Source organism: Strix aluco, unplaced genomic scaffold, assembly GCF_031877795.1.
Source record: "Strix aluco isolate bStrAlu1 unplaced genomic scaffold, bStrAlu1.hap1 HAP1_SCAFFOLD_39, whole genome shotgun sequence".
NCBI lineage: Eukaryota > Metazoa > Chordata > Aves > Strigiformes > Strigidae > Strix > Strix aluco.
In genome coordinates, this window is record NW_027436583.1 from 2,867,936 (window position 1) to 2,890,521 (window position 22,586).

Here is a 22,586-nt window from a genome sequence, read left to right on the forward strand (position 1 = left end):
CTCCAAAACCACATTCAAGGACACGCATCACAAAGGTTACAAGGGCAAAGGTCACAAGCATTAACATGGTGCAGATGTGTAGCCAGGAGCAGGCTGATGCAGTCCTCGGTTTAGCTTGAAAAAAACATCACTTGAAGCCTGGCAAAGGCAAGTGAGAGCCACAGAAAGTCACAAATGCCCTGCGTCGTGTGGAGGGACAGATGCGTGGATATTATGGTTAAGAAAATATTAATCTTTGCCGGAAAAAGGAAAGCAGATAACTGACTGATGCACAGAGAAGGTGCTCTTGAGAGCAAACTGAAAAGTTTTAAGAATGTGACCTTTCTCCCTTTTTTTGGGAATGAACTATTTTCACATGAATTTCCATCCTGGCATCCAAAAACCACCTAAACATTCCTGCACCTAGTTTATAATTATTTTTATATTTTTATAATTACATTTTAATAATATTTATATTTTTATAATTTTATTTTTTATTATTATATTTTTTTGCTCTTTACTTTTTATTCTTTTGATTGGGCTTTTAAAATTATTTTTATCCTTAGTTTTGCTCTCGTGTTTCTACATCCTTTCTTTCAGACTGTAAGAAAGGACGATCATCAATGCCACATTTGATTTATATAATTTTTAGAATTATATTTGTATAATTCGATGTTTTAACTGTTTATATTTGTTTTAAAAGCTATTCCTATAACTATTTTATAACTATTTGAATGGCTATTTTTATTATTAATTTTCCTCTTTACTTTTTATTCTTTTAATTGGGCTTTTTAAAATTATTTTTATCCTTAGTTTTGCTCTCGTGTTTGTAAATCCTTTGTTTCGGACTCTAAGAAAGGACGATCATCAATGCCACATTTGACTTAAATAATTTCTAGAATTCTATTTTGATATTTCGATTTTATAGCTTTTTATATTTGTTTTTATAGGTATTCCTATAACTATTTTTATAACTATTTGAATGGCTATTTTTATTATCATTTTTGCTCTTTACTTGTTATTCTTTTAATTGGGCTTTTTAAATTATTTTTATCCTTAGTTTTGCTCTTGTGTTTCTAAATCCTTTGTTTCAGACTGTAAGAAAGGACTATCATCAATGCCACGTTTGATTTATATAATTTTTAGAATTCTATTTTTATAATTCGATTTCATAACTGTTTATATTTGTTTTTATAGGTATTCCTATAACGATTTTATAACTATTTGAATGGCTATTTTTATTATTAATTTTGCTCTTTATTTTTTTTTTAATTGGGCTTTTTTAATTATTTTTATCCTGTTTTGCTCTCGTGTTTCTAAATTCTTTGTTTCAGACTGTAAGAAAGGACGATCATCAATGCCACGTTTGACTTAAATAATTTCTAGAATTCTATTTTGATAATTCGATTTTATATCTTTTTATATTTGTTTCTATAGCTATTCCTATAACTATTTTTATAACTATTTGAATGGTTATTTTTAATATTATTTTTACTCTTTACTTTATATTCTTTTAATTGGGCTATTTTTATTATTTTTATCCTTAGTTTTGCTCTCATGTTTCTAAATTCTTTGTTTCAGACTGTAAGAAAGGACTATCATCAATGCCACCTTTGATTTATATAATTTCTAGAATTCTATTTTGATAATTCGATTTTATAGCTTTTTAGATTTGTTTTTATAGCTATTCCTATAATTATTTTATAACTATTTGAATGGCTATTTTTATTATTAATTTTGCTCTTTACTTTTATTCTTTTAATTGGGCTTTTAAAATTATTTTTATCCTTAATTTTGCTCTCGTGTTTCTAAATTCTTTGTTTCAGATTCTAAGAAAGGATGATCATCAATGCCTTGTTTGATTTATATAATTTTTTAGAATTCTATTAAGGTAATTCGATTTTATAGCTTTTTACATTTGTTTTTATAGCTTTTCCTATAACTATTTTATAACTATTTGGCTGTTTGTATTATTAATTTTGCTCTTTACTTTTATTCTTTTAATTGGGCTTTTAAAATTATTTTTATCCTTAGTTTTGCTCTCGTGTTTGTAAATCCTTTGTTTCGGACTCTAAGAAAGGACGATCATCAATGCCACATTTGACTTAAATAATTTCTAGAATTCTATTTTGATATTTCGATTTTATAGCTTTTTATATTTGTTTTTATAGGTATTCCTATAACTATTTTTATAACTATTTGAATGGCTATTTTTATTATCATTTTTGCTCTTTACTTGTTATTCTTTTAATTGGGCTTTTTAAATTATTTTTATCCTTAGTTTTGCTCTTGTGTTTCTAAATCCTTTGTTTCAGACTGTAAGAAAGGACTATCATCAATGCCACGTTTGATTTATATAATTTTTAGAATTCTATTTTGATATTTCGATTTTATAGCTTTTTAGATTTGTTTTTATAGATATTCCTATAACTATTTTATAACTATTTGAATGGCTATTTTTATTAATTTTCCTCTTTACTTTTATTCTTTTAATTGGGCTTTTTTTACTATTTTTATCCTTAGTTTTGCTCTCGTGTTTCTAAATCCTTTGTTTCAGACTGTAAGAAAGGATGATCATCAATGCCACGTTTGACGTAAATAATTTCTAGAATTCTATTTTGATAATTCGATTTTATAGATTTTTATATTTGTTTTTATAGCTATTCCTATAACTATTTTATAACTATTTGAATGGCTATTTTTATTATTATTTTTGCTCTTTACTTTTTATTCTTTAATTGGGCTTTTTTTATATTATTTTTATCCTTAGTTTTGGTCTCGTGTTTCTAAATTGTTTCAGTCTGTAAGAAAGGACTATCATCAATGCTACCTTTGATTTATATAATTTCTAGAATTCTATTTTGATATTTCGATTTTATAGCTTTTTATATTTGTTTTTATAGCTATTCCTATAACTATTTTATAACTATTTGAATGGCTATTTTTTTATTAATTTTGCTCTTTACTTTTATTCTTTTAATTTATTTTTATCCGTAGTTTTGCTCTCGTGTTTCTAAATTCTTTGTTTCATTTTGATAATTCGATTTTATAGCTTTTTATATTTGTTTTTATAGCTATTCCTATAACTATTTTATAACTATTTGAATGGCTATTTTTATTATTAATTTTCCTCTTTACTTTTATTCTTTTAATTGGGCTTTTTTTACTATTTTTATCCTTAGTTTTGCTCTCGTGTTTCTAAATACTTTGTTTCAGACTGTAAGAAAGGGCTATCATCAATGCCACATTTGACTTAGGATGATAAAGTGGCAGCAAGAAAGCAGGCCAGGTATTCCCTGTTTCCTCAAGAGCGAGAATCTGCAGAATGAGGACCAGGACCAATGACACACTTTGAAAAGAGGAGGAGCAAGAAGGAGGTACGTGGTATTTTCCAAAGTATTACACTTGCCAACGCCAGTCGTACTTTCGGCCCTCCAAAACCTGCTCTGCTGTGCTTCTGGGCCAGGCATGGGAAGGAGAGCCAGGGCACGAGGGGTGTTTCTGGCTTGGTGGTGCCAGAGCCGCAGGCAAGGACGGAGCCAAAAGGACTCAGAGGAGCCCTGACAAGGGGCTGTGCTCAGTGCTACAGAGGACAAGCAGCAACCCCCGGGGGCCACCCTTGGGGCCCACCCTGGGAGTCTAGAAAGCTTCCTCCCCCCGGATGCGGGGCACGAGGGCCACCTTCATGGAGCAAGACCCCTGGCCAGGGGCCGTGCTCAGCGCTGCAGAGGAAGGCAAAAAACCCCAGGGGACACCTGCTAGCGCACCGTGGGGGGAAAAAAGCCTTCCTCCCCGCAGCTGAAGGTCATGAGAGGCCATCTTCGTGGTGCACGAGCAGCAGGCAGTAAGCCAGCCAAAAGGGACCGGAGGAGCCCTGGCAAGTGGTCCTGCTCAGTGCTGCAGAGGAAGGCAAAAAACCCCCGGGGACCAGTGCCAATGTGCCCTGGGGGAAAATTCCTTCCTGACCCCAGAGTGCTGGCGATCGGCTATTCCCTGAGCAGGTGAGCAAGACCTGCCTCCTCATCCCACAGGCTGGTCACGCCTCCCAGGAGATGCCCAAGCCCTGTTCTCCCTCACCTTGGAGCCATCTCAGGGGCTTCCGAGAGTGGCCAAATGCCCCTGGTCAGATTGACCTTGGGGGCAAGAATCTTTCCTGTGCCTGTCTAGCGGGTGCTCCAAAGCACTGGGACCCCTGACAACATCCCTGCATCCCATTTCTTACGGCTGCGACGGCGAGCTCTGCAGTGCTCCTCAAGGCGGCATTCATTCCCTTCGGCTGGCCACGGCTCTCCAGCAGAAACGGCCTGATAGCCTAGGGCACATCCAGCGCTTGGTGGCTCTTCTCATCTCCTGAGGGGTTTGCATCTGTTCCCGGAAGGCTTGAAGCAGGATTTCCATCCGTCAGATGAGATTTGAAGGTGGCCCTGCCAGGAGCTGGCCTTGCAGCAGAGAACCTCCAGCATCCTCGAGCAGGTTCCAGCCTTCCTCCCTCAGCCCCCTCCCAGTAATCCCACCCTCTCCTCAAGGGCTTCCTCTCAGATGTCTTTGGGCTGCCCCTGGGGCAGCTCTGGCACAGCTGGACACTGGCAGGTGCCCCCTTTTATACTGCCCCGGGGCACTGCGACTGCTGCGTTGCCGGGGGTGACATTGTGACGTGGGGGCAGCATTGTGACGTGGGGGTGACTGACAGGGCCCCCCACGCACAGCCCCGCCCGCCCCCTCCGCCCAGCACCCTTCAGAGGAAGCCTTTGGGGTGCTGGCCCCGAGGCAGTCGCTGTGCCCAGGAGGCCCAGGGGCTGTCCCTGCCCTTGGTGGCCATGCACTGGGCACAGCTGAAACCGCCTGGAATGGTGGGGGGATGAAGTTACTGATGAGGTTATTCAGATGCAAAGGAGCTGCTTTTTTTGGTTTTCTTTTAAATTAATAAAAGCAACGATATAAACCAATCCTCTAGCACATGCCTGGTAATGAATCAGTCTGCAAAACTAGTGAAATGAGGGCGGAAAGCTGCCAGGCTATGTTGACTCAGTTAAAGAATCACAACATTTTGATGCCAGCCAGGTGTGAAGAGACAGGCCCTCGCCCCTGTCCAGACATGGCTCTGATGGAGCAGCAGGCAGAGTGAGGCTAGAGATGAGTTCCCTTGCCAGGAGTGCCCCCTCTGCAGAGGGCTGTTAGGAAGAAGACAGCCTGTCAGGAGCCAGGACTTCAAACCACATCTACTTTATCAGCTAAAACCTGCACTTTGAGTCACACTTGGAAACGAACCAGTTTCCAAGGCAGTGCATCTTAAGAGCATGCTTTCCTCTTTGCAAGGGCCCTGCAAGGCCAGGAGGTGCTGAAATAGCACATCCTGAAAGAATTTAACTCTGGCAGTACTAACTGCATTCCCAGACAGTGCTCAGTATCAATCGATCACTGCACTGACTGCCACATCCAAAAAGACAGGTCATATCGTTTAGAACAGACTAGAATAGACTGTTTCATGTGGAAGGGACGTACAGCGACCATCCAGTCCAACTGCTTGATCAATTCAGGGCTGACCAAAAGTTAAAACCTGTTGTTAAGGGCGTTGTCCAGATGCCTCTTAAACACTGACAAGCTTGGGGCATCAACCACCTCTCCAGGAATTTTGTTCCAGTGTTTGACCTCCCTCTTGGCAAACAAATGCTTCCTAATAACAGGACGTCTTGGCTCAACCGTTCATCTCCATCGAGGAGGCTGGTCCTAGCAGGGACGAAGGTCCCAGGTGGAGCTCAGTGCCTGCCAAACGCTCTTTCTGCTGGTGAGAAGCCCAGAGGTTGGCTAGGGGTACTTGGAATATCCCAAAGCGCTATCCCTAAAATTTCAGATTCAAACTCCAATTCAGATAAAACTTCAGATCTACCTTACTCCATGTTTTAAGACCTTTTATTTTAATCTTTTTAGCACTTGTCATTTATTCCTTCTTTCCATCTGTCCTGAGAACTGCAGATGATGTGGAGGATGTAGCTGTCGCTGTATTCTTCAACTTTGACAAATGTTGCTTAGTATTGCTGCTGCGGAATGAGAATCCTGGCCGGCTCCTCTGGGTCCAGGCGTTGTGTATGTGGGAATGATTTCTGGCAAGAGCATTTTGAGCACTGGCGCAGTAGCAGCTTTCCTGGTGGGAAAGGTTTCTTCTGCCCCTCCTGAGAGGTGAGCCGTGATTACCAGCAGGGGCTTGAGTTGGTTGACGGGAGGCGTGTTGGTGTCAATGAGTTGTCAGTCTTTGGAATAGAGAGGATGCCCATACGATTGACGGTGATCACACCACGCGCCGCCCGCCCCCCCCCGCCCCCCCCCCCCCCCCGCTAGGATTGACGCTGATCAAGCCACGCAACCAGAAGCCACCTGCAGTGACACAGGTCTGACTCCCTCCCCGCTGTCACACGAGGTCGTCTCGGCAGACACAAGGTCAGACGCTCCTGCGGGGAGCCAGGCTGCCTTGTTCGCAAAGCCCCGTCTCTCTCTCTCTCTGACTTGGTACTTAGAGAAAGACGTATTTGACCTTTTTAATTATGCTGAAAACTGTGAATTACTAAACTCTTAGTTTAGACGCATTAAGCGTTCTTTTGGGGCTAGAATGTGGTTTTCTAGATGTGATGCATTCTCATTTTCTCAAATTCTTGCAGAAGCATTTAGCCATGAGTTTTTCAAAATGAATTTTGCAGTTGTTCCAGGCCTTCCTTCACTCGAAAGAATGTATTTATGCGTCACCATTTAAAACTGCATCAGACCATCCTAGTTAAATCTACGTTTTAATAACTTTATTTATTGAAATGTTTTACAGGGTCAAACCTAATTTCTAGTAAGGAGAATTAATGGGTTTCGTTCAGTGAATGATGTCAGCATGCACAATATTATCAGTGTTTTTGAAGAAGGGATTGGTGACATGGTAATGTTAAATCACGCTTGTGACAGCAGAAACTCTGATTTCACAGGGGTGATGCCAGCATCATCCAGCAACTCGAGTCGCTTTAAAGGATCACATACAAGTCATTTGGCAAATGTTCTCTAATTTAACTGTATGTGTTAAAAATATGTTTTACTTTGAAATCCTTAGCCATCATGTTAAAAAACCCCTTCTATATTACCGGCTTCACTGTGTTACACTGAACTCAGGAGGACTGGGAAGAAAGCTTATCACAAATATACTAATGTGGATTCTTATCTCAGAATTTTTTTTGTATTTCCTTCTTAGATGTTTTTGAGACTTGAGAAAGTTTCTAAGTTTTGACATTTCACCCACCTAGTGGTGAAGGGATGGCAGTGGATGTAGTTCTTCTGGATTCTAGTAAAGGTTTTTGATAGTGTCCCTCATAGCATCCTTCTGGACAAGTTGTCCGACTGTGGGATGAGCAGGTTGATGGTGCACTGGGTGAAGAACTGGTTGAAGGGCAGAGCTCAAAGCCTTGTAGTGACTGAGGCTACATCTGGTTGGAGACAAGCCACCATCGGCGTTCCTCAGGATTCAGTCCTAGGGCCAGCTCTGTTCAGTATTTTATCAATGATCTCACTGGAGGAGTTGAATGTACCACTGGCAAGTTTGCCAGTGATACCAAACTGGGAGGTGCTGATGACTCTCTTGAAGGACAGGAGGCCTTGCAGAGGGATCTAGATAGATTGGAGCACTGGGCAATCATTAATGGGATGAAATTTAAGAAATGAAAATACCGGCTTCTGCACTTGGGAGGGCACTATGTCAGGCACAAGCATAATGGGGAGAGGAGTGGCTGGAGAGCATCCCTGCAGAAAGGGATGCAGGGGCGCTGGCTGACAGCAGGCTCAGTGTGAGCCAGCAGTGTGAGCCGAGCAGCACGGGCCGGCTCCCGCCACCCCCATCCATCTCCTCAGCCTTGTAGGCCACCACCTTCCACCCCCTGCAGAGCTCGTATTTCAGCACCCGACCGCTGCCTCCCGCTCAGCCACCACTGGACCCCTCCGCCATGCTGCAGAGCACCCCTGCGCAGTGTGGAGGACTCCTGCACTTGCCCCAGCCCCGGCGCCACCGGCCCCGCACCCTGGTCTGCTCTGGGTTTACTCCAAAGCAAGCAGGTTTAGTCCAAAACCAACGGTTTAGTCCAAAACTAGCGTGGTTATTGCAAAGGGAAGGGGGTTAGTCCAGAGCAACCGCTGTAGCAGTAACTGCGCCCTCAGGTCACGCCCCAACAGCTGCGGCCTTGAGCCCAAGGGGCTCCTGGGGGGGCACAGCTCACCTGTGAGGGGGAAGGCCCCGGAGGTAGTAGACCCAGGAGACACCCCCTGCCCCAGTGCAGGACACCACCATCTTGCGGGTGACGGGGGCTGTGCCAGGGGTCAGGCCACCCTCGAAGGAGATGGAGAGGGAGGTGGTCTGCTTGGAGCGCAAGCTCTCGGGGGCCCTGAGGGTGAAGGCCAGGTGCTCCACCCGGTACTGGAAGGCCATGGGCTGCAGGAAGATGTTCTTGAAGGGGATGGAGGTGCTGTCATCAGCCTGGATGGGGGAGGGGCCCTGGGACTTGGGGGGAGGGCCAGGCCCAAGAGGGGGATGCTGTATTCCCCACCAAGCAGGGAGGAGAGCTGCAGTGTGGCCCTGGCTTCACCCAGCTGGCAGGGCTCGAAGGTCACATCCATGCTCACCTCCGAGCCTCCCGGGTTGGCAGGGGACACGCCGATGGTTTTCGTCAGGAAGCCGGCGCAGTTGGTCTGCACAGGGGAGAGAAGAGACCATGGAGGGGGCGGGTCACAAAAGCAGATCCAGCACCTCAGGAAGAAACAGAAGGTCCCCACCGTCACATTGTCTAGGGTCCCTGTCCCTTGCCTGTCACTGCGCCTGTCCCCCCCACCACTTGCCAGTGAGGAATGGCCATCAGGAATGTCCAAACGTGCCCAGCAGGGACAACCCTGCACCCAAGTTCTGGAGGACCTTAAACCCCAGCCCTGGCAGTAACGGGGAAGTCTTGCATGGGCCACGGAACCTGCAAGAGCAGCTCCAGAAAGGGCAGCAGAGAACATCTGCAAGTGAAGACAGGCCGGCTGGGGACAAGCCCAGCATTGGTGGGGAGACCCGCAGGCTCATGTGGCCACCCCAGCTCAGCCAGGCCAAGCTAGAGGGGTAGGATCCCTTGACAGAGAGGGCTGATGCTGGCCAGACAAGCTGCCTCCCAGCAAGGGCCCAGGGCAGGCTGGGGTCACCTGGAGTGGTAGTTGGTCTTCTGCTGGGCGTAATTCATTATTTTGGTGGTCATGGTCTGACTAGAGCCCAGTGTGGTGCAGAAGTAGAGGGGCTTCTCCGGCCCACTCATGGTGGCTTTCAGGTGCAGATTGTAATAGAAAGAGCCCAAGCTGCTGCTCCGGAGCACCAGGCACCCGGTGCTCTCACCCACTTTCACAGGCTGATACTCAAAGACAAGATCATCCTGGGAGGAACCAAAGGAGAAGCCACTGAGTCAGGCAGAGATGGGGAAAGCAGGGCCTGCAACAGGGGAAATCGGTCCCTGGTGTGCTCCAGCAGTGCTGGAAGGCAGCCCAGCACCCTCCCTTGCTCCAGGTCCCTCTCTCTGGGGCAGAGCCTTGCTACATCTGGGGGACAGTTCACTCGGGGGACCGTCCCCAACAGCTCAGAGCCCTCCAGCACTATCCCAGAAGCTTCCCACCCTAAAATGCCCCTCTACTCCCCCAGGGCAAAAAACACCTATCGATCGAGGCTGCAAACTCCCTGCCAGTGGGGTGAGGCATGCCCTGCAGCCACTCTAAACTGAAAATACCCACACTAAATACAGAGCCTGTGGCACAAGGACCCGCCCTGTGAGGCCTGATGGAAACATCTCAGAAGGGGTAGCATGGCAGACTCCACCAGCGCAGGGCGATTCCCACTAGGCATCTTCTTACACTCTGCTTCCCCTCCAGATTATTAGTAGGTGGGAGCTGTCACCCTTGGGAAGAAGCCCCAGATGGTTCATGCAGGGCATCACCCCTCAGGACCACCCACTCCCAGAAAGGCTGCAGGAGAGGAGAGCACACTGCATGAGCTTTGCTCCTACCTCTGACTGCGCAGGAACAGTGAAATGTGGGGGAACACTGATGTCGGGCACTTTGCAACGTACAGCAAACGTCACCGGGACAGGCAGAGGGTTGTCCACCTTGACGGTGGCAGACACTCTCTGCCCAACAGCACCGGTCACTTCAAGAGTGCTGATGGGTCCTGAAGCAGTGGCCTTGAAAGTCACCATGTAGAACAAGTACTCCTTGGTCACCTTGTTGAGGAAGGTCACCTGAATCGGAGAAAAAGGGCAGCGCTGGTCATTCTGCACATAAAAATATACCAGCTGTGCTGAAGCCAGCCTCAAGAGCACCAAGCTCAGCACCCTGCTTCCAAGAACGGCTGTAAGCAGCCACCGAGGAAGAGTGCGAGGCTGGGGAAAGCGTGTGAGGTATTTCTACTTGATACTCTCCCGACTGCCCATTGATTCCAGCTCACCAGTGTCCTGGTCCACCTGTGCTTAGCAGCCCCCGGTGGGACCCTCACAGAGACTGACAGGTGAGTGGGGGGTGTGGAGAGATGCCTGCTGTTCAGTACCCACCCAGGACACCTACAGTCCCACCAGTGGGCACGGGGAGGTATGAGAGCAGGCGTGTAGCTTCTCAGGAAGTCAACAGCTCCTTGGAAGGCCCCACAGCCCCATGTCCACACTTACCATTGCGTTAAAGACTGCTTCCTTGTAGGAGAGGAAGGTGAGCTTGTAGTCCTTCTTGGCAGAGCCTGGCACATCAATGTATTCCAGCCCCTGCAGCACAGAACTGCTTTCCAGGTTTTCTGGTTTGAGCATGTCTACCACCACGAGGAACCTGTGGGTGAGAAGAATGCAGTGAAGGTCAACAGGAAGGACTCCCACAGGACACCCCTCATGGTGGGGTACAACCCAGCCCCTCTCTTCCTCAATGCCCCCGAGGGAGCCAGCTCTCATCTGCCTGGGAGGAAAGCCCTCCAGGACGGGTCTGCGTAGGCAGAACATGGCCAGTGTGATCCCAGACACCTACAGGCAGAAATAGCCAAGGAGAGTGAAAAGCTTGCAGGAAGGAGCTTCCAGGCAGTGGGAAGCTCTTCCTTGCACCACTGCAGGGATTGCTGATGGGATGAGACTTCCTGGGCTAGAGTCACCACTGTGTGGCCTGTTCAGCCAGTTGGAGACAGGGATGAGCTCAGTGTAGGAAGTCCTACATGGCACCTGCTGGAAATGGTCCCTGAACACTTTGGGGTCTCAGCAGTCCCTTGCAGGAGATAGTACAAGCCTGTCCCATCTGGCAATGGGAAATAGAGGGAGTCCTAGAGACAAGAAATAGGGTAAGTGAGCTCGCCTGCTCTCTGCCTGGACCAGTTACTGGCTCTTCAGCACACCTGGACAGTCCCATGTCTCAGGCTGCCACCTGAGCAGCTTTGGGCAGGTCCAGCTGGCAGACCTGTGACCGCAGCCCCGTGTCTTTCGCCGGTGGAGATGGCATCGTCGTACCCACTGGGGCTGGCGCAGTGACAGGACACGGGCAGCATGTCTGGGCAGAGCAAGCTCACAGCGGCCCTGCAGCAGAGCTGCTCTGACCATCCTAACACCCCTTTCCCTGGGCACATCAGCTGCCAGCCCTGTGCTCGTGCAGGGACAGCTGTGCTAAGGGGGTGGCAGTCCCTGCTAAGCTCGACTGCCCCAGCATTACTGCCTGTCAGCTGGCACGGCAGGGTCCCACCAGCCAGGGTGAGCCATGGAAAGTTCATATCCAGTCCTCATCTGGGGTGCCAGTGGGTCACAGCCACCTACCCTGGGGCATCTCCTCTGCCTCCAGAGCAGCTGAAAACTGTGGGACTCTTCATGCAGGGCTGTATGTTAAAGAGATGCTGAGCATGTCCAACCCCACAGGGCACGGATCTGCTGAGCACCCTGGAGATTGTGCCCACAAGTCTCCAGCCTCCACTCAGGCCTAAATTCTGGTGTGGGAGAAGGTCAGCTGGAGTGGGACAAGGACCCCAGCAGCTCCAGCACCCCAGAGCCCTTCTGCACTGACCCCCTTGATTTAAGAGCTTGCCCCTGGTCTGCCCATGCGACCAGAGGGGCCAGTCACCCCCATCTGCCCAGTCCCAGACCTGCAGGAAGGGCTCTTTCCAAAGCTCCTGAAGGAGATGTCAAGAGAGATCTCAGTGTCATTTCCCACCTGGCTGCTCATGGCCGGGGGGGGCACTGAGAAATGGCAAGGCAGCTTCTCCCCTCTAGTTCCCTGTGTGCTGCAAAAGGGCCCCAGCAGGGCAGTGCAGGCAGAAGTGGTCATGCCCAGGGCGTGGGGAGCCTGTGCAGCCCATAGGGCTGAGCACAGGGGTCTCTGAGCCCCCCTGGGCTGCACAGGCAACGACCAGGAGCTGCACAAAACAAACTTCATTTCCTGGACCATCAGACAGCCTGGCTTTTTAGGTTAGCTGCTCCAGTACGTTTAGTGGTCAGTCCAGACCTCCCACCTGAACTTCCCTTACACCTGGCCTCTAGCCACCAAGAAACCCAGTTTCCAACATAGGATCTCAGGATAATTTCTGTTCATAGGGGACCTCTGAAGGTCATCTCGTCCAACCTCCTGCCCAAAGCAATGAGGGTCATGCTCTGAGGGTCAGCGTGCTGGCACAGCTCACATACCTGATGCTTCTTGTTCTCAGAGCTCATGGTTAGGGGTTCGTAAGTGATCGTGTAGGGCTTGTGGAAAAATTCAGGCCCCTTCCAGTGTTGCCCCTCAATGACGCCTTGCACAGTGCAAGTCCTTATTGTTCGGGTTGGACAGGAGGATGGTCTGACTGTGCTTCTCGCGCATGGCACACGTGAAAGTCAGCGTCTGCAACAGAGGAGCACAGAGGCTGCTTGGTCACAGCGAGGAACCCTTTCCACTCTGACTAGCTTTATGCACAGGGAGAGGCTTTTCCTTGTCGTATACCAAATTTCCATTTGAGCATAGATCTTGGCGTAAATCAAATTGTTGGTTCTTAGAGAAGGAAGAGGAATGAGTCTTTTGCATGCTGGGTGAAGGGGGCTGCTGCCTCCCTAGGAGGGGAGAAAGAAAACTGAAAGCCCTGGAAGGATCTCTCTCCTGTGCAAGGACAAGTCCTGCAGCCGCGCAGTCCCTTCGTGGGCAGGCTGACGAGCAGTTCCTGATTCTCTCTTGGGAGCAAGAGCCAACACCTCCCAGCTGCATGCTCCTGCAAGGCCTGTAAGGGCCAGGAGTCCTTCACGTGGCATCCCTGTTCCCCAGGAGCTGGATGCAGATGCCTTGTCCGCTCCTAGTGCTGAATGCCCTCCCCCGCCCCGACAGGGAGGAAAAATGTGGGTGCCGGTGCCATATTGTGGCTATAGATGGGTGGCTCTGGGGGACGTGGGGGGGGTCTCAGAAAAGCCCTGCAGGGTGTCCCCACGGCAAAGGTGCTGCAGGGCAGAGCCAGGACAGCTGAGGTACTCGCTGGAGGAACAGCACCTTTAATAGGTGAGGAAGGCAACTACAGGGCTCACAGATTTTGGGAACCCTGCCCAGGGGTTTTCTCAGCTCTCTAGGACACCCAGGCAGGATGACAGGCAGGAGTGACTCTATGCCTGTAAGATTCCTCTAGTTCCTGCCCTGGGAGAGATGTGGTGCAAATGGTGGGGTAAGGGGGCACCTGTCCTGTCTCTGTTCCAGTTACCTCTTTGGACACAGGGGTCTCCATGCAGCATCCTGCCAGCGTAAGCTGGAGCGGCTCACTGCCCTCGATGAAGCACTGCAGGCCCTCGCACTGGATAGCACAGCTCAGCTTAGAGGGGCAGAAGGTCACAACGAAGGGAACGTCCATTCCTGGGAAGATGTAACCCTTTGTGGGGCTGATGCAGAAATCTGGCTTGAAGCTCTTGATGTCCCACTTAAACCTTGCCAAGGAAAGCACAAGGACAGAAAGGAACGATTAACAACCGGGAGGCTGCGAACACAACGTGCCATTTCTAATTCTCTTGTGGGCTTTTCCACAGCATCTCAGGCAGGGTGCTGAGCCACCTGGCACTAAGGCTTCAGGTTGGGCAGGACTCAGCTGCACCCATCCGTAAACAAGCTTTTGGTTGTACCCCTTGCTAAGTTCCAGGGCCTGACTGCACAGCCTTGGCTGCACAACTCCCCACTGGAATGGAAAAGCAGACGACAACTCTCTGGGCAAGCTACAGCTCCATCCAACCCTCACCCAAGCTCTCGGCCACCAGAGAGGACAGGGCTTTGCATTACTTGACTCCTATGTCGCCCGTGTTCTGCATGGTGAGGTGCCAGGATGTGTAGCTCTGCTGCACCACCACTCCGAAGCTGAGGTGTTCCTGGTCCAAGCTCACGTGGGTGCCCTGGCAGGAGCCCCACACCATGAAGAGGGAACGCACCAGGCCACTGCACTCCAACATCACTTCTTCGGTGAACGGCTGGATGCAGCACTTTGGGGAGAAGATCACTTCCACTTTACAGGTCTCTCCTTTGGGCTTCAGGCTTAGTTCATTGGTGGGCTTCAAGCAGAGAACCTGCCCAAAGAAATGAGTGGAGACTACTTCATCGGGCAACCGAGCTGTGAATCCTCCATAGAGTCTTCCCATTCCTGTTCTGTTCCCATCAACATTGCCCCAGTCCTACTCATTCCCAGGTACACATCCTCAGCTACCAAAGGAATTTTCCTGTGATGTGTGCATCCAGCCACGGTGAGCTGGACTACGTCTTCCAAAGTAATTTCACTTGAGCTCCAGGAGAGCCATAACTCTTGGTCTTTAAAGATTACATTTCCATACCTAATACATCCTAACATATGTGTCTGAAACAGGTGAGGAATGGTACCTTCTTCTCACTTCTGGCTATGAGGGGAGTCCTGACACCTGGCTCAGATGAGGCACTCACACTGCCCAGCAGGGAGGACAGGACAGCACACAACTGTAATTAGCTACTAGCTCCCCCCAGAGCAGCTCACAGCTACCTGCAGGCATCCCTGGAGGCACAGCAAAGCGCTCTCCAGTGAAGAAAGGGGCCTTCCTGCAGCTCTGGCATGGTTGACTTGAGACTGAGCTTAAAAGTGAGAGGAGCAGCACTGTTGTTGGCTATGGTGACAATCTTCTTCACCATCTGTCCGATGGAGAGGGCTCCCAGCTTCACCACCTTTCCTTGTGGTTCCACATGAAGTGCTAAGGCTTGGACCATAGGCCCAAGCCAGAGTTGACCTATAGATGAATCCTGTATATTTTATAACCATTGTGCTAACAGGTATTATACTAAGTTATAACAAACCACCTATTCTGATATAAAGGGTGGAAGTGTTGAAGCCTGAGCAACAGGCCCTGAACCAAAACTGTTAACTCAGTATGTAATCATTAATGAAATATGCATGGAGGATGGAGCTATCTTGGATGTATCTTTCCCTTCCTTTGTATATGAATAGAATAACAGAGTCATGGAGGCAGGTGCCTGTCCTCGAGGCCTGATGTGAGACCTTGTGCATAATCCGATCCGATAAGCAGAGAAATTCCCTTAGTTTCTTCCTTGAGCCCTGGCCAGGCTCTGGGGGGAACCTAATGTGAAATTTAAACCAGATATTTCCACTTAAAACAAAGGTGCCAGCTATTCTGGCTTGCTGATTTTTAGGTATATAAGGCTGGACCCGCTCACAGTGACTTTGGGTCCCTCACCTATGGGTGGACGCACTGCGTAGGATTTCCCACTCGCCGGGACAGGCTCAACAAATCCTCGCTGCACCCGGGGCTGCCCAGCGCCTGCAGGTCTGGATGGTGGGAACGGGTGCAAGTGGTGATGGATCTTTCTTAATCACTATTCTCTCTCTCAGGTAGTAATGATTTCATGCATTACCCTGTATTTTCCTATTTGTTTAAATGCACTATTCTGTCTTTTCTTACTGTATGTTTTCTGTATTATTCTGTTATATTATTTAGTTATTTCTAGTAAAATATGCCTGCTCTTTTCACTCTGGTGTCTGAGTTTAATTGATATCCCTAATCAGCAAAACACCACAACGTCAACCTAAGGCAGGAGAAATTAATATAAAGCAAAAGGAAAGAAGGAGAAAAGGTTTTCTGACACCCTTGTGGCAGAAAACTAAAACATGGTAGGCTGGGGAAGAGACGAGGAAAACGAGCGAGAAAGCTGTGCCCGCGGCCTGTGCCACCTGGGGTTTTAAGATTTGGATTTCATCTCACCTTCATTTCCGTGCCCCTTCCTCGGACCTCAATAGTTTGCTGGCAAAGACCGTTGATTTCAAAAGGGATGAGCTCATGGTAAGACGCAATCTCTCTGGGATAGAAAGTGATGGGCACCGCCACTGTCCCTCCTGGGCGTAGGACGTACCCTGGGAAGTCCACATGGAGGTGTGAGGTGCTGGTGAACAAGCAGCTCAGACTGGCAGAAAGCACAGCTGAGAGGAGCAGAGGTGTCACAAGGCTGTGTGTGCAACATCAGGGCTACTTAGGGCTCTCCTGTCTCCTCTCCCTGCGTCCTCAGGATGTCACCCACAGTGCTCATGAAGACATGGAGCAGGCACATGCTAAGCAAGGGCCGAAGGAGTGTGTGGAGAAGGCCTACCTCACATCCTTATCTGGCTGGTTCGTGATGATGAGGCTCTGATGGGAAGGTGCCATTCCAGCATAGTAGATGAAGCAGGTTCCAAAGTTGAGTCTGGTAGTGGAGAAGTGGACAGTGGGCACTACCACAGTGGCCAGGAACACGCAGGTAAACCCTTGTTGATCTGGCGAGGAGAAAGACAGCATAAGCCCACTGAAGAGATGGGAACTACAACTGCAAACACCGAGGAAGAGGATGGGGGGCAGCTGGCTGCACTGACAATAAGGAAAAGCAAGTGCCAAAAGACTCCAGAATGGCAATAGAAGGTAGAAGGCTTGGTCCAAGAGGGAATGGGTTTTTGGAGAGTCGTGGCCCTGCTTTGTGCAGCCACATGCTGAGCTGTGCGGCCACATGCTGGCAGGACCTTTCTGCACGGTGGGACCAGCGCAGCAGAGGCCTGGCAAGGAGAAACAGCTCCATCTCCACACACATCTAGGACCCCCCCAGATTAGGGGCAGAGGGGGCCTGGGGGATATGCCCTGCCACAAAAGTGCTGCCCAAAGTCATCCTGGGTAAGCACTTATTAAAATACTCCATTCAGAAGCTGTCAGGCTCTTTATTTCTGCAACAGGAGCCTCTTTGCCTTGTTCAGGCTCTTCAGTGACAGAGCTCACCCCTAGCTCTGGGCTCCTGCTGCCAAGCTGCTGCGTAGGAGGTGAAGGTCCCGTATTAAACCCTCGTGCCTCACCTGAAGCGTCAGCTCTACGTCTTTTAAAGAGCACATCCTCTGTGGGTGAAAAGCCAGCTGGGTCTCTGCTTTCCCCTTCGCCTGCAAGACTGTCTGAGGGGTGACAGTAAGGACCTGCTTACAGGCTGCGGGGCCACTCAGTTCCCACGAGAAGGTGAAGCTGAACTTGCTGTTATTGTGGATGCTAAAGAGATGCTGGACATTCTTGTTCAGCTGTACCTGCAGGGAAAAGCAGTGAGGACTGGGGGTTAGAGCACATGCAAAGTGTCAGCTGGCCCAGCAAGTGCTCCTCCCTAATGTGCTCCTGCATTTTTCATATTCAGCTAATGACCTGTATGAAAGATCAATCTCCCTCCCTCCAGAGACCCATAAATGAAGAAAAACATTCCCTTGTGTTCAAACATCTCTGTGAAGCTCCTGGTTCAGGCCCAACGTTGCAGGCCTTTGTGGGGCAAATGGTTCAGGGAAGCAGTGCTGCTCACCTCCTTGAAATCAATGACGTTGATCTCCTGTGCACTGAGCTCCGTGACACAGCCGTCGCTGTCCTCACACCTGACAGACGTGTGCACGCTATAGCCGGTGGCCTTGATATTCAAGGAGAGGGGCTGGGTCTTCCTCTTGACATCGCACTTGAGGCTGAAGACCGCCTCTCCTTCTAGCGTTGGTGTGAAGAAGACTGTAATGGGAAACCTGGCGAGAGAAGACCCTTTTTGCTCCATTTGCCATCTCTTGGCTTTCCTGGCCACACGTTGCCTGCTCTATGGGAGAGCAGCTGTGCAATGGCCCTGGTGAGGCCCCAGGCCTGGGAGAAAGCAGGAGCAGCACTCTGCCTTTCCAGGGCCTTCCACTATGGAGCAAGCCCTGGTCAGCCCTGCTTAGGGTACGATGATCCCATGCAATGAAATGCCAGAGGATACAACAACAAGGCATCAAACCCTGAGCTAACGCTGACCTTACTGCCCTGTCCACGTGCTACAGGGCACCACCGGGTCGAGACCCCGCTTCTGTCCCAGACACAAAGGAGGGCACTCCTGGAGACCCCCAGTCTCTCTGATCTATATGACAAGGGTAAGTAACATCCTCTTTGCCAAGAGGAGTCGTCCAGCTCCCGTGACAGCAGCACAGCGTGGGTGCCACCAAACTGCCTCTTTGTAATTTTTGTGGGTAATTTCTGGGTATGTGATCAAAACCAAACAAACTACAGAGATTTAAGGAATTACCACTTCTCAGGTGAGCCACAGTAACTGATGCAGGATGCTTTCTTGCACTCTGTGGCAAGCCAAAATTCAGCATCTTTTAAGACACAGCAAAGCTGCCTGGAGCTAATGTGTTCTCCTTACACCCTGGCAGGCTGGGAGTGGGCACAGGGACATCCATGATGGATCAGCAAATGAGTTGGTGACTGCTTATACCGCTTGAACTCACGATCACGTCTGAGCACAAATCATGGCTGCAGTTTACAAGAAAAGAGCATCTGCTTTCTGACAGGTGATCCTGCAAAACACAGCTAGTCGCCTAAGCCTGTTGCTGTCCCCCATGACGGGCTCAAATGCTGCCTGCAGTGCTGCTTCTGTGCTTTGTTGTTTTTGGCCCTGCACCGACCGCGCATGGTGGGCTTTCTCGCTAAAGGAACACAGGGAAGAGAGGAGACCTTGCCCACTTAGAGCTGCTGGCTCAGGGGTCACAGGGGTAATACCCCCAAACATGCTTTTGTCACCAAAACTAGAAGATCCAAAGCCTGAATTTCTGCACCCACCTCTGCTTGCTTCCCTGGCTGGATGCGACCTCTCTCTGTGTGGCAGAAGGCGGCCACCTGTTCTGGTGGGGCTTCAGGGTCTTGGCAAGTCCACTGGAAGGAATACGTGGAACTGGATGGGTTCATAACCATGAAGGTCCTGGGAACACAAAGCAAAAAGGACTACTAAGGTGGTGCTGGGACATTAGTGACTCTGTCCTGCAGCAGACATCAGGCACTGCCCGTCCTCGACACTACCCGGAAGGAGTTATTTGGTACAGTGGAACAAGATTGGGAGCACAAACATTTCATCTGCTTTATAAGGGCCCTGTCTGTTTCCTGGGTGGCTACAGATTAACGTCTATTGACAAAGAAATTCGCAAGGATATAGCCAAAGTCTTGCATGCTAAAACGATAAGATCAAGCGAAAATGGTAAAATCAAGTCCAGTCAGACTCCTTTGGAAGATGGTACTCTTGGTTGTGGTTGCAGCCTTCATTGACCATGTCTGACTGGTATCTCAAAAGAGCAAGAATGTCCCAAGGATGCTCTTCAAAGGGACGAAGGTTGTACTGGCCCTATTGCACAAGCTGGGGTTACGTGGTCGTCCCAGACTGACCCATACCTTATTGAAGAAAGGGACAAAGAGAACAAAAAATGGGCCAGTTGGACTTCAGTGACCACCTTGTGCCAGGTCCAAAACAGACTCATGGCCAAGGGTCAGCAGATCAGAGACAAGGCACAAATGTGCCCTGAGGCTTGGAAGAGCAGCTGGAGAGGTCTCTGGTTAAGAAGGGTGACCAGGAGACGGTCATCAGGAGAAGCCATGTCCACACACTTACCTGCTGTGCCTGCCACGCACTCCAATTGCCTCAAACTCAATCACTCTTGTGTTGAGATCTAACGTTGCCCCCTTTGGTCCCTGCAACTCTGGTACACGCCTTTTTGCAGTGATGTAGTCAGAGTCTTCCAGCTCAAAGTGGCAAAGTGACATCAGGCTTCTCCCCTTCACAGCCACCTCCGGGCCCTTCTGATTTGGCCTCAGGTTAGGAATACTAGAAAGAAAGGGACCAGTATTAGCCAGACTAACATTTCCAGCCAGCCAGCTGCTTGTTTATCTCCTTGTGCAGCACAGTGTTGCATCCTCTCTCCATGCAAGCACCGATCAGCAAATCAAACAGAACTGCACTCCCCACCAGAGGCAGTGGAGGTGAAATGGCAGAAACACAGAGACTGACTGCAGCACACAGGTTTCTAGGTAGATAAGGTGGCCATGCTTGTCTGATAAGAAAGCATAGCTAGGGACTAGCTGGCCCCTTGACAGCCTTTCTGGATCTCTCGTTCCAGATTTTGGAACCCTCCGGAAGCTTAGTATTTCATACAGTGTCTTGTCCCAGTGTCTCCATACCTGCTTCTACCAAGGCTGGATGATAATTTGCCTTTGCTCCTGTATGTTGGTTGTTTCTGCTGCCTCACTGGGGCTGGCTGTCCCCAGGTCTGCACTCCCACCCACCCCAATCACAGGCAATACCACAACTACCCAGCAGTAGCACGAGTTGAAAAGTGCCTGGATGCTTCCTACCTGCAGAGCATACGGCTCTCAAAGTCCCCCACGTACACCGGAGAGAACTTCATCTACAAGAGCTGCTCCTGTCCTGCAGGGATGGTGCTGCTGCGGGGCTTGACAGAGAACAGTGAGGAGGCACTGACGGTGTTCAGAGACGAGCTCAGGGAGGAAGAGACCTGCTCCAGAGCGCGGCCCAGCTGGCTCGAACAGCGGCTAGACTGGAGCTTCACAGAGGCACCAGAAGTGGAGGCGAGGAAACCCCCTGCAGTAAAGGAAGAGGTTATAGCATGACATCTTCTTTCAAGGAGAAAATCCTTTGTTCCCAGCAACTCTGCCTCCTGCTGCAGGTGGACAGAAGGGAGCTGGGATGCACTTGGAGCACCTCTGGCCAAGGGTTTTCAGCAGGACTCCCAGTGAAGCAAAGGGAAAGTGTATGTTAGCAAATTCAACAGGCCCAGGACTGAAGTCAACTGCTTCACTCCAGTCTGTTAAACTCTCTCCATCTCCAGGACTGGGGACCTAATGCAAACTTCTGCAGAATGGTTTCTGGCCAGCTTTCATTCCCGAATCATGTCCAGGAACTAACAGTAGAGATGTGTGTGTGTTACAGCACCTGGATAAATTTCTGGGCATCATTTCATGTCCCAGTACAGCCAGCCTCAGAATCACAGAATCATCTAGATTGGAAAAGACCTTGAAGATCATCCAGTCCAACCGTTAACCTAGCACTGACAGTTCCCAACTACATCATATTCCTAAGCGCTATGTCGACTCTACTCTTAAACACCTCCAGGGATGGGAACTCCACCACCTCCCTGGCAGCCCATTCCAACGCCCAACAACCCCTTCTGGAAAGAAATACTTCCTAATATCTAGTCTAAACCTTCCCTGGTGCAACTTGAGGCCATTCCCTCTTGTCCTATTGTCTATGACTTGGTTAAAGAGACTCATCCCCAGTTCTCTGCAACCTTCTTTCAGGGAGTTGTAGAGGGTGATGAGGTCTCCCCTCAGCCTCCTCTTCTCCAGACTAAACAACCCCAGTTCCCTCAGCCGCTCCTCGTACGACATGTGCTCCAGACCCTTCACCAGCTTCGTTGCCCTTCTCTGGACACGCTCTGCTGACGTGGAAGTCCCGGACACAACTTATACGACCAATTTGATCAAGTTGATGCCACTTTATTACAGGATACACATCAATTTATACACTATCAGAAGCTTCACGCAGCGCTATCTTCTTGTTAATAGGCTAAAGCTACTTGTTCACTCGCCCTTCTGCCCTCTATGATTGGTCCCGGTGTGGTGTCCATGCGCTGCTCTCCCCCCAGGTAGACCCCCTGTTTTCGACATTCCAACATCTTTATCTCTTGGCCAGGAATGTAGTTTCTCAGGCCATCTCGGCCTTGTTTATGTCCTTGAACACAGCTGCAGCTTGCTGTTACAGTGAGGCCCCTCGGTCTGGATCGCTCACAACATGTCCGTTGTTCTCCAGCAATGCCACAATGCTCGAGTAATTCAATGTCCTTTTTGTAGTGAGGGGCCCAAAACTGAACACAGTAATTGAGGTGCGGCCTCACAAGTGCCGAGCACAGGGGGAAGATCACTTCCCTGTCCCTGCTGGCCACGCTACTGCCGATACAAGCCTCAGTGCTTAGCATTAAGGATATGTTCATTAAGGACAGCATTAAGTCCTGCTCCCCTGTCGCCTGCAGAATTGAGTTTTGTTTGTTACATGTGGTGGAGAGAAGGCTTTGGGGAACAGCGCTGCTCTGACCTTCACACCCTTTCCCCCCTTCCTCTTTGTCGGGCTTTCATAACCAATGACCAGAGAGCTGATGGCACAGCCCAGCAGACTGGCTTCAGCACAAGTGTGCCCTGTGCCGGGGAAGAGCCAATGCCAGGACGCACAGAGGAGGGAGATAAGCATGTTCAGGGCATCAAGGACTTGGGCTGAGTTGTCCCATCTTGACCATCAGG

The 22,586-nt window shown here is 49.4% G+C and overlaps 2 protein-coding genes across 2 annotated transcripts; both read right to left on the bottom strand.

Annotated features, from left to right (window-relative positions):
• Positions 1–8,104: 8,104 nt before the first annotated feature.
• LOC141919004 (hydrocephalus-inducing protein-like) lies at positions 8,105–11,481 on the bottom strand. Its single transcript, XM_074813983.1, is given in 7 exon segments — positions 8,105–8,493; positions 8,496–8,685; positions 8,958–8,994; positions 9,175–9,398; positions 10,023–10,253; positions 10,677–11,015; positions 11,407–11,481. Coding segments are annotated over 7 exon segments (1,377 nt in total). The 3' UTR covers positions 8,105–8,212.
• LOC141919005 (hydrocephalus-inducing protein homolog) lies at positions 10,197–20,717 on the bottom strand. Its single transcript, XM_074813984.1, has 13 exons — positions 20,628–20,717; positions 19,888–20,100; positions 18,997–19,206; positions 18,773–18,934; positions 17,794–18,001; positions 17,312–17,530; positions 16,585–16,838; positions 16,203–16,401; positions 14,248–14,528; positions 13,682–13,901; positions 12,651–12,843; positions 10,677–10,827; positions 10,197–10,253 (listed from the first exon to the last, which is right to left on the bottom strand). Exons 1-11 carry the CDS (start codon positions 20,678–20,680, stop codon positions 12,745–12,747), a joined length of 2,118 nt encoding a protein of 705 aa, XP_074670085.1. The 5' UTR covers positions 20,681–20,717; the 3' UTR covers positions 10,197–10,253; positions 10,677–10,827; positions 12,651–12,744.
• Positions 20,718–22,586: the final 1,869 nt, after the last annotated feature.

Bases quoted from the DNA above. Each gene is read 5' to 3' on its own strand.
- LOC141919005 (XM_074813984.1), bottom strand. From the start codon at position 20,680: ATGAAGTTCTCTCCGGTGTACGTGGGGGACTTTGAGAGCCGTATGCTC. The intron at 18,002-18,772 runs GTAAACTGCAGC...TTCTCTCGCCAG, and splicing joins AAAGCAGATGCTCTTTTCTT to GTTTCCCATTACAGTCTTCT. The intron at 14,529-16,202 runs GTGAGATGAAAT...TTCTTTGGGCAG, and splicing joins GAAGGGGCACGGAAATGAAG to GTTCTCTGCTTGAAGCCCAC.